Genomic DNA, 12,968 nt, shown 5'->3' on the forward strand with positions numbered 1-12,968 from the left:
TAGGGAGAGGGTGTTTAGTTGACATGATGGCTTTCATTTGTGATTTCCTGGCTATGTTTATCCGACTGACACATCTCACATCCTAATCCTCTTGAGGCTATGGAGGCTAGGAGCATTGGAGTCTGGGAGCGTCGGATACTGGGAGCATCACTGGGTCAGTTATACTTCCTGAATTCTCCCATCTCTTCAAAACGGGGGAGGGGAAGGAAAGGGAAAGGGGGATACCTAGTCAGTTGTACAACTGAATGCATTCAACCGAAATGCGTCTTCCGCATTTAAGCCAACCCCTCTGAATCAGGACAGTGTCTGGCACGTTTCAGTGTCTGGGTAAGTTTGTTCTGCTGGGTGTGACTCTCTATAGAAGCTTTCATGTCATGTTATTCAGATGGATTTTGACATGCACATGCTATGCTACAGTATGGTGTTTTATTTTATCCATACCCAGCTATTTTATTTACCCTGTTTCTGTAATTGTAATATATTATATTTATTTGTATCCACCTATATTTTAGTTGTTACTGTTTTCTGTCATGGCATTTTCTAACACATTCAATCTCTCCTGTCATCTAAACACACATCAACTGTTTGGATTATGTCCAAAGAACCCATGAATTATTCAGAGATATTCTAACAATGAACCAAATCCCTGTTGTATCTATGTAGCCTACCATTATCTTAAATTACAACTAGGCTTATCTGTTAGTTTGTCTGTCAGTACACCTATATATCTGTAATATCTGATGATGTGAACTATGATGTGTCATTAAGGTTTTGTATCATTTCAGCCAGTAGTTTTGAAAGTAGTGCTCACGCCGAAACAGCTGCCAAAAATTATGCACATCTCAAAATCCATCTGAATATCATGACATGAAAGCTTCTATAGAAAGTCACACCCAGCAGAACAAACATTTTCCGTTCAATCTCTTTAATACACCACTTCACTAACCAGCAGCTGGGGAGGGCATGCAGATTTCCAAGAGGCAGCCTATCAGAGAGCAGAGCTCACTACTCTACAGAATATATCTGCCTCTCTGTTAGTGAGGCTGTAGCTGCATGCATACGCTGGAATCCATGCCTTCCCAGCAGAAGCATTACAACTGTCAAACTGTAATCATCTGTGCTGTTTGCAGCCTTATGAATTAGTACGGTGTAGGCTAAACATTCTGCTCTGAGATTACCTTCATATTAAGGATGGGTTTAAACTTTTACCCACTGGCAGCCGTTTGACTAGATTAGGGGTCATTTGTCAACAGTGTAGGATCATTTAAGGATCGTTTACTATAAGCATGTGAAGAGATTAACAGTGCGAGAGAGAGAGAGAGAGAGAGAGAGAGAGAGAGAGAGAGAGAGAGAGAGGGGGGCTTGTGACTCTCCCAATGCAGACCGTACTGCACGGCACAGCACAGCGCGGCAGAGTGCACACGTGGAATCGACTCTCAGCTGATGAACTACAGTCTATCTAACTAAGGAGCTGGCTTTGTCTTAAAATACCTTTTTCTTGTAGGCGACAGACAGCTCAGCTTTCGTGTCCAGTCAATACTTGACACTCAGCCTACAGCGATCACCCATAGAGTTTGATTACCAACTGGATTGACTGACTGACTGACTGACAGAAGTGTGTGAGAGAGAGAGGAGCAAGCCGTAGGGATATACAAGACGCCCTGGAGTATCTGACCGGAACTCTTCTCGGCGGTGGAAAGATGACATCCAAGTCATCCAGGCAGGGCAGACCATCCTCGGCAGGGTCCAAGCAGCCCTCTCAGAGGAAGGAGTGCCCGGCAGGTAACCGATCTTGTATGCTGCGGGTCGGGGAGAGGCTTATGAGGGCTGGGAGTGAGGGGAACCTACATGCTGTGAGACCCAAACCTGCCCAGCAGACACCACTGGAGGAGGGACACCAAAAGTCCGGCTCCATCACAGCCAAAGGTAGGAAGTCTTAAAGGTCCAATGCAGCTGATTTTATTTCAGTATCAAAACATTTTTGGCTAACAATTAAATTCCTTACTGTGATTATTTTCAATTAAAATGGTCATTAAAAAAAAACATCTTAGCAAAAAGCATTTTCTCAAGCAAGAATTTTCTTCAACTGTCTGGGAGTGGTCTGTGTGGGGAGGGGAAAACTTATTTCAGAAAAGGTTTGGAACTCTCTTACTTATTGGTCTATTAACTCATTTACCACCTGGTGATGTCACCATGGAGGTTAAAACTCCATCCCACCAAAAAAAAAAAAAAAGCTATTACACATACACTACCGTTCAAAAGATTGGAGTCACTTTGAAATGTTCTTGTTTTTGAAAGAAAAGCAAAAATGTTGTCCATTAAAATTACATCAAATTGATCAGAAATACAGTGTAGACATTGTTAATGTTGTAAATGACTATTGAAGCTGGAAACTACCGATTTTTTATGGAATATCTACATAGGCGTACAGAGGCCCATTATCAACAACAATCACTCCTTTGTTCCAATGGCACGTTGTCTTAACTAATCTAAGTTTATAATTTTAAAAGGCTAATTGATCATTAGAAAACCCTTTTGCAATTATGTTAGCACAGCTGAAAACTGTTGTGCTGATTAAAGAAACAATAAAACTGGCCTTTTTTAGACTAGTTGAGTATCTGGAGCATCAGCATTTGTGGGTTCACAAACTGTCTCTAACCAGACTAAAAAGAGGAGTGGGAGGCCCGGTGCACAACTGAGCAAGAGAACAAGTACATTAGAGTGTCTAGTTTGAGAAATAGACGCCTCACAAGTCCTCAACTGGCAGCTTCATTAAATAGTACCCGCAAAACACCAGTCTCAACATCAACAGTGAAGAGGCTGCTGGCCTTCTAGGTAGAGTTCCTCTGTCCAGTGTCTGTGTTCTTTTGCCCATCTTAATCTTTTCTTTTTATTGGCCAGTCTGAGATATGGCTTTTTCTTTGCAACTCTGCATAGAAGGCCAGCATCCCGGAGTCACCTCTTCACTGTTGACATTGAGACTGGTGTTTTGCAGGTACTATTTAATGAAGCTGCCAGTTGAGGATTTGCGAGGCATCTGTTTCTCAAACTAGACACTCTAATGTACTTGTCCTCTTGCTCGGTTGTGCACTGGGGCCTCCCACTCCTCATTCAATTCTGGTTAGAGCCAGTTTGCGCTGTTCTGTGAAGGGAGTAGTACACAGCGTGGTACGAGATCTTCAGTTTCTTGGCAATTTCTTCATTTCTCAGAACAAGAATAGACTGACGAGTTTCAGAAGAAAGTTCTTTGTTTCTGGCCATTTTGAGCCTGTAATTGAACCCACAAATGCTGATGCTCCAGATACTCAACTAGTCTAATGATGGCCAGTTGTATTGCTTTTTTAATCAGCTCCAGAGTTTTCAGCTGTGCTAATATAATTGCAAAAGGGTTTTCTAATGATCAATTAGCCTTTTAAAATGATACACTTGGATTAGCTTTGACAACGTACCATTGGAACACAGGAGGGATGGTTGCTGATAATGGGCCTCTGTACTCCTATATAGATATTCCATAAAAAAAATCTGCTGTTTCCAGCTACAATAGTCATTTACAACATTAACAAATATATATATATATATATATATATATATATATATATATATATATAAAACTGCACTGGTCCTTTAATGTCTATAGACTTCAACTGAGTATACCAAACTTACACTGAATATACCAAACATATAGCAAACAAACACCCCTTTTTGCCATCAGCCTCAATTAGTCGGGGTAAGGACTCTACAAGGTGTCAAAGCGTTCCACAGGGATGCTGGCCCATGTTGACTCCAATACTTCCCACAGTTGTGTCAGGTTGGCTGAATGTCTTTGGGTGGTGGACCATTCTTGATACACACAGGAAACTGTTGAGCGTGAAAAACTCAACAGCTTTCTGGTTCTTGACACAAACTAGTGCACCTGGCACCTACTGCCATACTCTGTTCAAAGGCACTTACATGTCTTGTCTTGCCCATTTACCCTCTGAATGGCACACATACACAATCCATGTCTAAATTGTCTCAAGGCTTAAAAAACATATTTACCCTGTCTCCTCCCCTTCATCTACGTTGATTGTATTGGATTTAACAAGTGACATCAATGAGGGATCATAGCTTCACTTGGATTCACCTGGTCAGTCTATGTCATGGAAAGAGCAGTCTAAGGCACTCACTGCTGTACTGCAAGCCTTTAGTGGCAATTTACTAAGTCTTTATTTTCTGTTGATGTACTGTATCAGTCATAGGATGCTGTATGGAAGTTCTGTAGAAGTTTCTTTGCACCACAAATGAATAATAGATCTGATGATGTACAGCCAGTGTTACAGTGCTACGGTAGCCGACAGAACTGTACATGACTCTGTGCCGTAGCAGTCATATCCCCCCCCCGATTCATTTACACACCCACACACAGCCACACACACACAATTACTGTACAGTATGCAGAGAGCTTAGATCACCCTGTCAGAGGGTCATTTTGTGTTGTCATGCATTCCTGGGTGAAGCACATGAGTCTGACCACATTGTTCTGCCTAGGCCCCCTCATCTGCCAGTGGATTAAGCCCTCGGGTCAATCCTTGTAGCTCTCATTGTGCTGATTAGTTACATTTGCCCTCTTATCATCACATTCCCTTTCAGTAGAGTTGAGTTAATCTCCTGCCCCTGTTCAAAAGCAACTGCTGCAGCAGGCCGTCTGATTACAAATTGAATTTGACTTTGCCAACTCTGCAGCTGGAATCAGTCACAAAGAGAAAAAACATTTCTCACACTATCCAGAGTACAAATGAGGGTGTGAGAGAATTCAACTCACAGGTGCATGTGGCCTATTCACACTAGTAGAAGTATAAAAGTATAAAAGTCCTTTTGCTTTCCACTTTCATTTTTTATTTTCCTTTTCTATGCAGCTTTTTATTGTTTTTAGTCAAGTGCGATGTTCCAGAAACATTCTAACAAAGTCATAGGAAAATTCGCTCAATGTCATAACTCATCATTTAAGGAACTTCCTCTTGGAGTTCTGAAAATATTGCTAGACTTCCAAGCCCAGTTCTCAATGTATTATACAATTAAATTTCATTCTGGCTTCATGCATGCACGGAGAGGCTACACCCCAGGTTCCCTAGGTCGTTTGAGCTGACGAATAATGGCTGCAATACATGTCCTATAACAGATTACGTTTGTTGTGGCTGTCTATCTATCGTCAGCTGCTGCCAGTGGCAGATTTAACACCAGCGGCTCCATGTATTCGGAGAAAGATCTGAACACTAATCCTCTGCTCTCCTCTCGGGACATGATACAAGACTGTTGCGCTAAACCACCCTTAAACCATTGCTACTCAAACTTTTTCAGTGGGGACTAAAATTTTTCCGGCAGAATTTCTGGGGACCCCATTTTTTCCCCAAAAAATTATTGCGATCCCACCCCGCCGCAAATCTAATGACACAACCTTAAAATCGGTCATTTTTCATTTTTACATCAATCATTTTGACTCAATAAAATTGTATCTTTCAAATTATATTTCTCAAAACGTTTGTATATTGTCTCATACAATAATCTATATGTACTTTTATATAGTCTTTTTTTGCATTTTGGCAACCCCAATGCAGTTCCACCGCTAGGGGTAGCGACCACTGCCTGAAACCATCCTATTTTTGAAAGGTCTTCCCTTTCTCCTTACATTGTGATGAACTCTCTTTCTCACACTGAGGCCTCGGCTTAAATATTCTCACACATCTTCTCACACTTGCTGTGACATGCAAATGACATACAGTAGAGTTAAAATAGGATACAATAGAATAGTAGTGGTCTTCTATCGTGAGTGATAGTAATTTTGCAATTTTGTTTGGAGTAAATAACCTGTTGCGTTTTCGTGTGTGTATGAATAATTGTCACAGATTTTGATGTTTCACAGTTATTAGAGTTGGCATAGAGTGTAATTGTATCTCTAAACGGTGGCTTGAGGCTCGTACCTGCCCATTTCTAATTGTTTGTTGGGCCTCAACACTCCCAGTAATCTGTGAATGGTGTATATAATTATAGCTATCGTTTTCACTTTTAATCGACTTTTTGTTTTGCACCTCACAAAGACTTGCAGTGGACACCGTCTGGTGGAAATCATTCCTGCAGTTCAAGCATATGTTTCTGATGTCAGAAAGGGGGTTTAAGTGAATCGCTAACCCACAAGATCACCCAAAACTGTAGTATTAAAGCAAAAACAGATCTCAACACGCTTTCACAGGTTTCAGCTTCAAAGTGATGCCTATTTTTTAGATAAAGACAATCGTGTCCTTATCAACACCTTGTTTCCAAAGATAGAGATGTGATTTTAAGTATTGACGTGTGTAAGTTTATGCTTTTAAACAGCAACATTCAGGAGGCTAGATTAAATTGATAGCCAAATCTGATGGTATCGCTATCAGATTAATGATCCACATAACGTGCAAACCTTGTGAAATTGGACCCAAATGCTCTCTGTCAATGGAAATATGAAGACCGTTTTTTTATGATGTGGGGTAGAAATGGATTCAGGATGTGAATAATATTCATTACATTGTATACCTTATTGTATACCTTATTGCCCCCAAAAATACTTATCTGTGCCTAATTAGACATAACAGACCTTTTTCATTTGGACTAAGTCACTTCATTTTCAGTTATGTAACCCTTGTGAGTGTGCTTCCAAAATTGTACAAATTTTTAATTGCAGGCAGCAGCCTAGCTAGCAAACCCTGATTTGCTCTGACAGCTGCGTGATTTCAGATCAGACGGAAGTCCGCCTCATCCTATCCCGTCAGTCCCAACCCCCACCTCCCGCTGCTACAGCCTCTACACTACAGGTCCAATGACATTTGTCTTTTTATATAGCCACAAATCTGTGATGCGTGCTTCAATGAACACAACACAACATCTGAAACAGCTGCTCAGTCCATTTAGACTTCATGTTGATCCCTTGTTGAGAATGATTTAGGTGATACTAGCTTGAGATGGCAATTTCTGTGGCTTTGGTGTAGTCTTGGGATGAGATGCATACAGTTGGCATCATGGACGCCAGTGTCCCCGTAAACAATATAAATAATTCCTGCTCTCCCATTTGGAAAACCATCCTCAATTCTCCAAACGACTGACTTATAACTGGAACTATGTCTCCTCGCTTCCAAGTTGATGGTTGACTCAGACTGACTTACAGTAGCTACCCAACTAGCCTGCAGAAATGTACCTATTTAACTTGAAAATAACCCTTTTGAATGACAGTTTTCTTTGGCGTTTGTTTATCTTTCCTCTGGTAGATTGACAGGCCAATAGAGGAGCATAGACATAGCCTTTCATTATCTGTAGCTATATGTTATGGCTAATCGTGCCATACAGGCAAAGAAAATACAAAATCCCCTGCCCCCCCTCTCTTGGTGTCCATAACCTCTTACAGTATATAAGGGCATTATTGTTCTGTGCTTTCATTGTTGTTGTAAAGTTCTGTTGCACGCCACATGCTTGACAGCCCCCACCAAGCCAGTTATTGAAAACACTCCCCCGCACATTAGTGCTGGTAGCATAGTATGAGATGTAAATCATTCAACAAGGGTGACTAAGCTAGGGGGAGAAAACGTAAGCGCATTCTGTATGAGCTAATGCTAATAACCCATTAGATTAGTGTAACCTAAAGCCATGTTGGGGCAAGTTCACACAAGGTTACTGAAACTTTTGTAATTAACCTAATCCTTCTTGATAGCATGCCAAATTACCTTATATGCAACAAAAGAAGAACATTAATTTTGAAACTGTGGTTGGCGAAGTTAATAAAAGCTGATATTGAGCATAATAGGGCATGTCTTATTATTAAACAGAACATAATCAGTTTAGACTTTCATTCTATTTATAATACCCTGAACCAAGCAACAGGTTGCTGTCATGTGAGGCAACTATTATTGTGAAAGTCTGCCTGTGATATTAGGTGTTTTATTGCTACAGTATGCCATCAGTGTTATATATAGGCCTAGTAGGTTATAGGCTATATCAGGCAGCACATAAATACCACCCTCTCAACATCTTTGAAAACTGACTGAAGGGTCAAGTTAATGACTTTGAACACAGGTTTTGATTTCAAGTTGGTGAGGCGTACCTCCCCATATCTTTACATGAGATGGATACGGGGATAGGTTTTTGATGAAGTTTGTTGGGCAATCTAGATAATTAAAAGATAAGTGAATTTTCAGTGTCAGCTCTTAACAGACACGCCAGCGTCCTTCAGGAGTTTCAAAAGGTGGGGGGGCGACATAACTTCTGTTACTGAGTCAGTGATCAGGAGGGCTGTATTCTTGATAGAGCTAGGCAGTGTCCCAAATGGCACCCTATTCCCTACATAGTGCACTACGTTGACTAGTAAATAAGGGGTCTGAATAGGATGGCATTGTAGCCTTGGGAGCAGACAGAAGTGGAGAGTAAAACAAAAATTATTACAGTATTGCTCTCCCAGGACTCCTTCACAATCATCTCATACGTTTTTCTTTTTTTCTAGCTCATGAGGTCATATAAACCTTGTCACATACCATTTCATAGCATATTTTCAAGGCTGAATTTCTCAGCTTTCAGACTCCGTGAAGTGCATCATATAAAAAAAACAGTCTCACAACATCAACAATATGTAGTCTTCCTCCTCTAGACCGGACACTTTTGTCACCACCTCCAACTCTGATTGTCGTTATACCCTCTAATGTTTAGAGTGCTTTTAAATTTTTACCTTTGATTTATTTAGTTTGGAAGTCCACATTTGTGAGTGAAGTGTCCATTTGTTTCTGTCCTGGAATATGACATGCTACACAATGATAAATCCATTGAGAGCTACAAAAATCAGTATACTTCTTGCCCACCAATAGGGGTCTTTTGCCAGAGCAAAGCATCTCATATTGTGCAGGGGCGGCTACAGGCTCTGGGGGCCCCCACCCAATGGTTTGCCAGTGTTGTGATAAAATATTGAGTTAAAATAATGAATTTGAATAATTTATCTGTACTGTATGTTTGTTAGCTAGCTAGCCAGACAGTTTTAGAGGAATAAGTCCATGAATGTTTCTAATTAACTGCCAATATGCCAACATTCTATTCAAACAATGCTGTCAATCCACAGCCATACACTGGCTGAAGTCAGGACTTAGACAAGTTGTAAAAGCAACAAATACTGATATTGTATCATATAATAGCATTCTCAGCTTTCGAAGAAAACAAAAATGTTGACATTTATGGTCTGTTTGCATATATTTTAGAGGCTATACAGAAAATGTGTATAAAACCCGTATAAACTGTATTTATGATTATATGACAATATTTTAGGTTACAATAAATGTATTTCATCGGTTCTGATATATCACATGCCTTTGTTGTATTTTCCTGCATAAGTAGAATCAGGGTTATGCCTCCACTGCCATTCATTCCAATTAGACTGATTTGGATTTCTCCCTGACCAATATGGCTCCCATTTCCACACCATTCTGGAACTTCGAGGCAAAAATCTGAGGGGGCACAAAGTACATGAGGATGGTCTGCAGGGGGGCTAGCCTTCTAGCCCCTGAAACAGCCTTTTAAATGCAATCTAGAGCCATAATCATTATGCTTAATTAATTATACGTAAACAAAAATGTACAGTATCTTTTTCTGCATATCTAAGCATACCTCTTGAGCTGTCTCTTGACTGGTGGTTCTAAGCATACCTCTTGACTGGCGGTTATTTTTTTAAAGAAACTAAATATGCTTCTCTGCATCTCTGCTAAAATCTGGGTAAAAGATTGAAAGGACTGTGAGTCTTATTCAGTATATCTAGTTATTAACCTTGCCAGCAGGCATGCCAGCTAGCTGCTCTAACTTGATGGATAGCCTGAAATGACTTCTTTTATTTATGTATTACATGTTTTATTTTACCCTTATTTAACCAGCTAAGTTGACTGAGAACACATTCTCATTTACAACAACAACCTGGGGAAGTTACAGGGGGGAGGAGAGGTGATAAATGAGCCAATTGGAAACTGAAGATGATTAGGTGGCCATGATGGTATGAGGGCCAGATTGGGAATTTAGCCAGGACAGCGGAGAAAACACCTCTACTCGTACGGTAAGTACCATGGGATCTTTAGTGACCACAGAGAGTCAGGACACCCATTTAACGTCCCATCCAAAATACATATTACAGGCTTCTTGGTAGCTACTTATGAGATTGGGAGATTCTGAACCTATCTGGGCTAGCTAAAGCTAACTTCATAAAATTGCTAGGTGGCTAGTAGTATTACAGAGAAACAACAATAACAAAATTAAATTAAATAAATACAAATATCTGTTAAACATGACGTGCCTCTGTGCCCCCTATGGGCATGACGCCTCTGCTTCGAGGGTTTATGACATAGCCCCTCTAGTATGTTCAGGCCTAGTAGGGGCCGCACAAAAACTGCGGTACGCCACTGGCATGGAGATGCAATTCTCAGAATGTGAATGGTTGTGCCACACTACCCTAAGATAAGGATACAAAAACCCATCCAGAAAAAAATCCTCCTTATAACCATAGTGACATTTTCCAGCATTGTACAAAGCGATATGTAGTTGAAGCTGAAGCATTCGCTTGCTGGCTGTGTAGAGCGTAGTCAGTGAACCAATGCAGCAAGGCAGACCAGAGATCCACCTTCGGGGCAGAAGTGAACTAGATCAATCAGCTTAGCTTTGTCAAAAGGAGAGCGAAAGACTAGGCTTCCTCTCCTCTTCTCAACTCTATCTGCTGCTTCCCTTACATCTCTCTCTCTCTCTCTCTCTCTCTCTCTCTCTCTCTCTCTCTCTCTCTCTCTCTCTCTCTCTCTCTCTCTCTCTCTCTGTCTCTGCCTATCTCCACTTGTGCGGACTGTCACACAGTGGACCTTAAGTGACACATTCACTTGGCAGGCTTTTCATGTTGAATCAATTCAACTGCTGAACAAAATGTGTCAGTTTTTTGGGGGGGAGGGGGGATTGACTGAAAAACTAGCCGAAATGTCAGATGTTCTGCTATAGGAGAATTAAATATTATTTATGAACATATAGGCTACATTTCCAATCATCGTGATGATGTGATTATATTAATTTGAGCTTTTTTTAATAACCTAATACAGTACACACTTATATACGCTAGTGCACCATGCAAAAGCATTACTGTATGAAATGATAATTTTATAATGTATAATTTTGTTCTGTTCTTATGAACAGTAAAATACTAAATGTGACAAATTATATTCCGCTTAATCACATCAAATATCAAAGCCTGATAAAGTAAAGATACCTTACTAGAAAATGACTCAAGTAAAAGTGAAAGTCACCCAGTAAAATACTACTTGAGTAAAAGTCGAAAAGTATTTGGTTTTAAATTTACTTAAGTATCAAACGTAAATGTAATTGCTAAAATACAGTGTATTCGGGAAGTATTCAGATCCCTTGACTTTTTCCACATTTTGTTACATTACAGCCTTATTGTAAAATAGATTTTTTTTTTAAATGCATCAATCTACACACAATAACCCATAATGACAAAGCGAAAACAGGTTTTTAGACATTTTTGAAAATGTATTAAAATAAAAAATCTGAAATAACTTATTTACATGAGTATTCAGACCCTTTGCTATGGGACACGTAATTGAGCTCAGGTGCATTCTGTTTCCATTGATCATCCTTGAAATGTTTCTACAACTTGATTGGAGTCCACCTGTGGTAAATTCAATTGATTGGACATGATTTGGAAAGGCACACACCTGTCTATATAAGGTCCCACAGTTGGCAGTGCATATCAGAGCAAAAACCAAGCCATGAGGTCGAAGGAATTGTCCAGAGAGCTCTGAGACAGGATTGTGTTGAGGCACAGATCTGGGGAAGTGTACCAAAACATTTCTGCAGCATTAAAGGTCCCCAAGAACACAGTGGCCTCCATTATTCTTAAATGGAAGAGGTTTGCAACCACCAAGCCTCTTCCTAGAGCTGGCCACCCAGCCAAACTGAGCAATCAGGGGAGAAGGTCCTTGGTCAGGGAGGTGACCAAGAACCAGATGGTCACTCTGACAGAGCTCCAGAATTCATCTGTGGAGATGGAATAACCTTCCAGAAGGACAACCATCTCTACAGCACTCCAACAATCAGGCCTTTATGGTGGCGAGATGGAAGCCACTCCTCAGTAAAGGCACAGCCCGCATGGAGTTTGCTAAAAGGCACCTAAAGGACTCTCAGACCATGAGAAGCAAGATTCTCTGGTCTGATGAAACCAAGATTGAACTCTTTGGCCTGAATGCCAAGCGTCAATTCTGGCGGAAACCTGGCACCATCCCTACGGTGAAGCATGGTGGTGGCAGCATCATGCTATGGGTATGTTTTTCAGCGGCAGGGACTGGGAGACTAGTTAGGATCAAGGGAAAGATGAACGGAGCAAAGTACAGAGAGATCCTTGATGAAAACCTGCTCCAGAGCGCTCAGACTAGGGCGAAGGTTCACCTTCCAACAACCCTAAGCACACAGCCAAGACAACGCAGGAGGGGCTTCGGGACAAGTCTCTGAATGTCCTTGAGTGGCCCAGCCAGAGCCCAGACTTGAACCCGATCAAACATCTCTGGAGATACCTGAAAATAGCTGTGCAGCGACAGTCCCCATCCAACCTGACAGAGCTTGAGAGGATCTGCAAAGAAGAATGGGAGAAACTCCCCAAATACAGGTGTGCCAAGCTTGTAGCGTCATACCCAAGAAGAGTCGAGGATGTAATCACTGACAAAGGTGGTTCAACAAAGTACTGAGTTAAGTGTCTGAGTACTTGTGTAAATGTGATATTTTTTATTTTTTATATATTAGCAACATTTACTGGTAACCTGTTTTTGCTTTGTCATAAAAAAGTAAAAGTCAAGAGGTCTGAATACTTTCTGAATGCACTGTGTACTTAAGTATTAAAAGTAAAAGTATAAATAATTTCTAATTCCTTCTATATTAAGCAAATCAGATGG

The 12,968-nt window shown here is 40.7% G+C and overlaps 1 protein-coding gene across 1 annotated transcript in view; it reads left to right on the forward strand.

Annotated features, from left to right (window-relative positions):
* Positions 1–1,103: 1,103 nt before the first annotated feature.
* Positions 1,104–12,968, forward strand: part of LOC106599334 (sickle tail protein homolog) — a 54,367-nt gene continuing 42,502 nt past the window's right edge. Inside the window, exon 1 of the mRNA XM_045716025.1 lies at positions 1,104–1,926. Within this exon, the coding sequence (XP_045571981.1) occupies positions 1,701–1,926 (226 nt within the window). The 5' untranslated portion in view covers positions 1,104–1,700. The remainder of the gene's footprint in view (positions 1,927–12,968) is intronic.

The sequence above is a fragment of the Salmo salar genome, chromosome ssa03 (genome assembly GCF_905237065.1).
Source record: "Salmo salar chromosome ssa03, Ssal_v3.1, whole genome shotgun sequence".
NCBI lineage: Eukaryota > Metazoa > Chordata > Actinopteri > Salmoniformes > Salmonidae > Salmo > Salmo salar.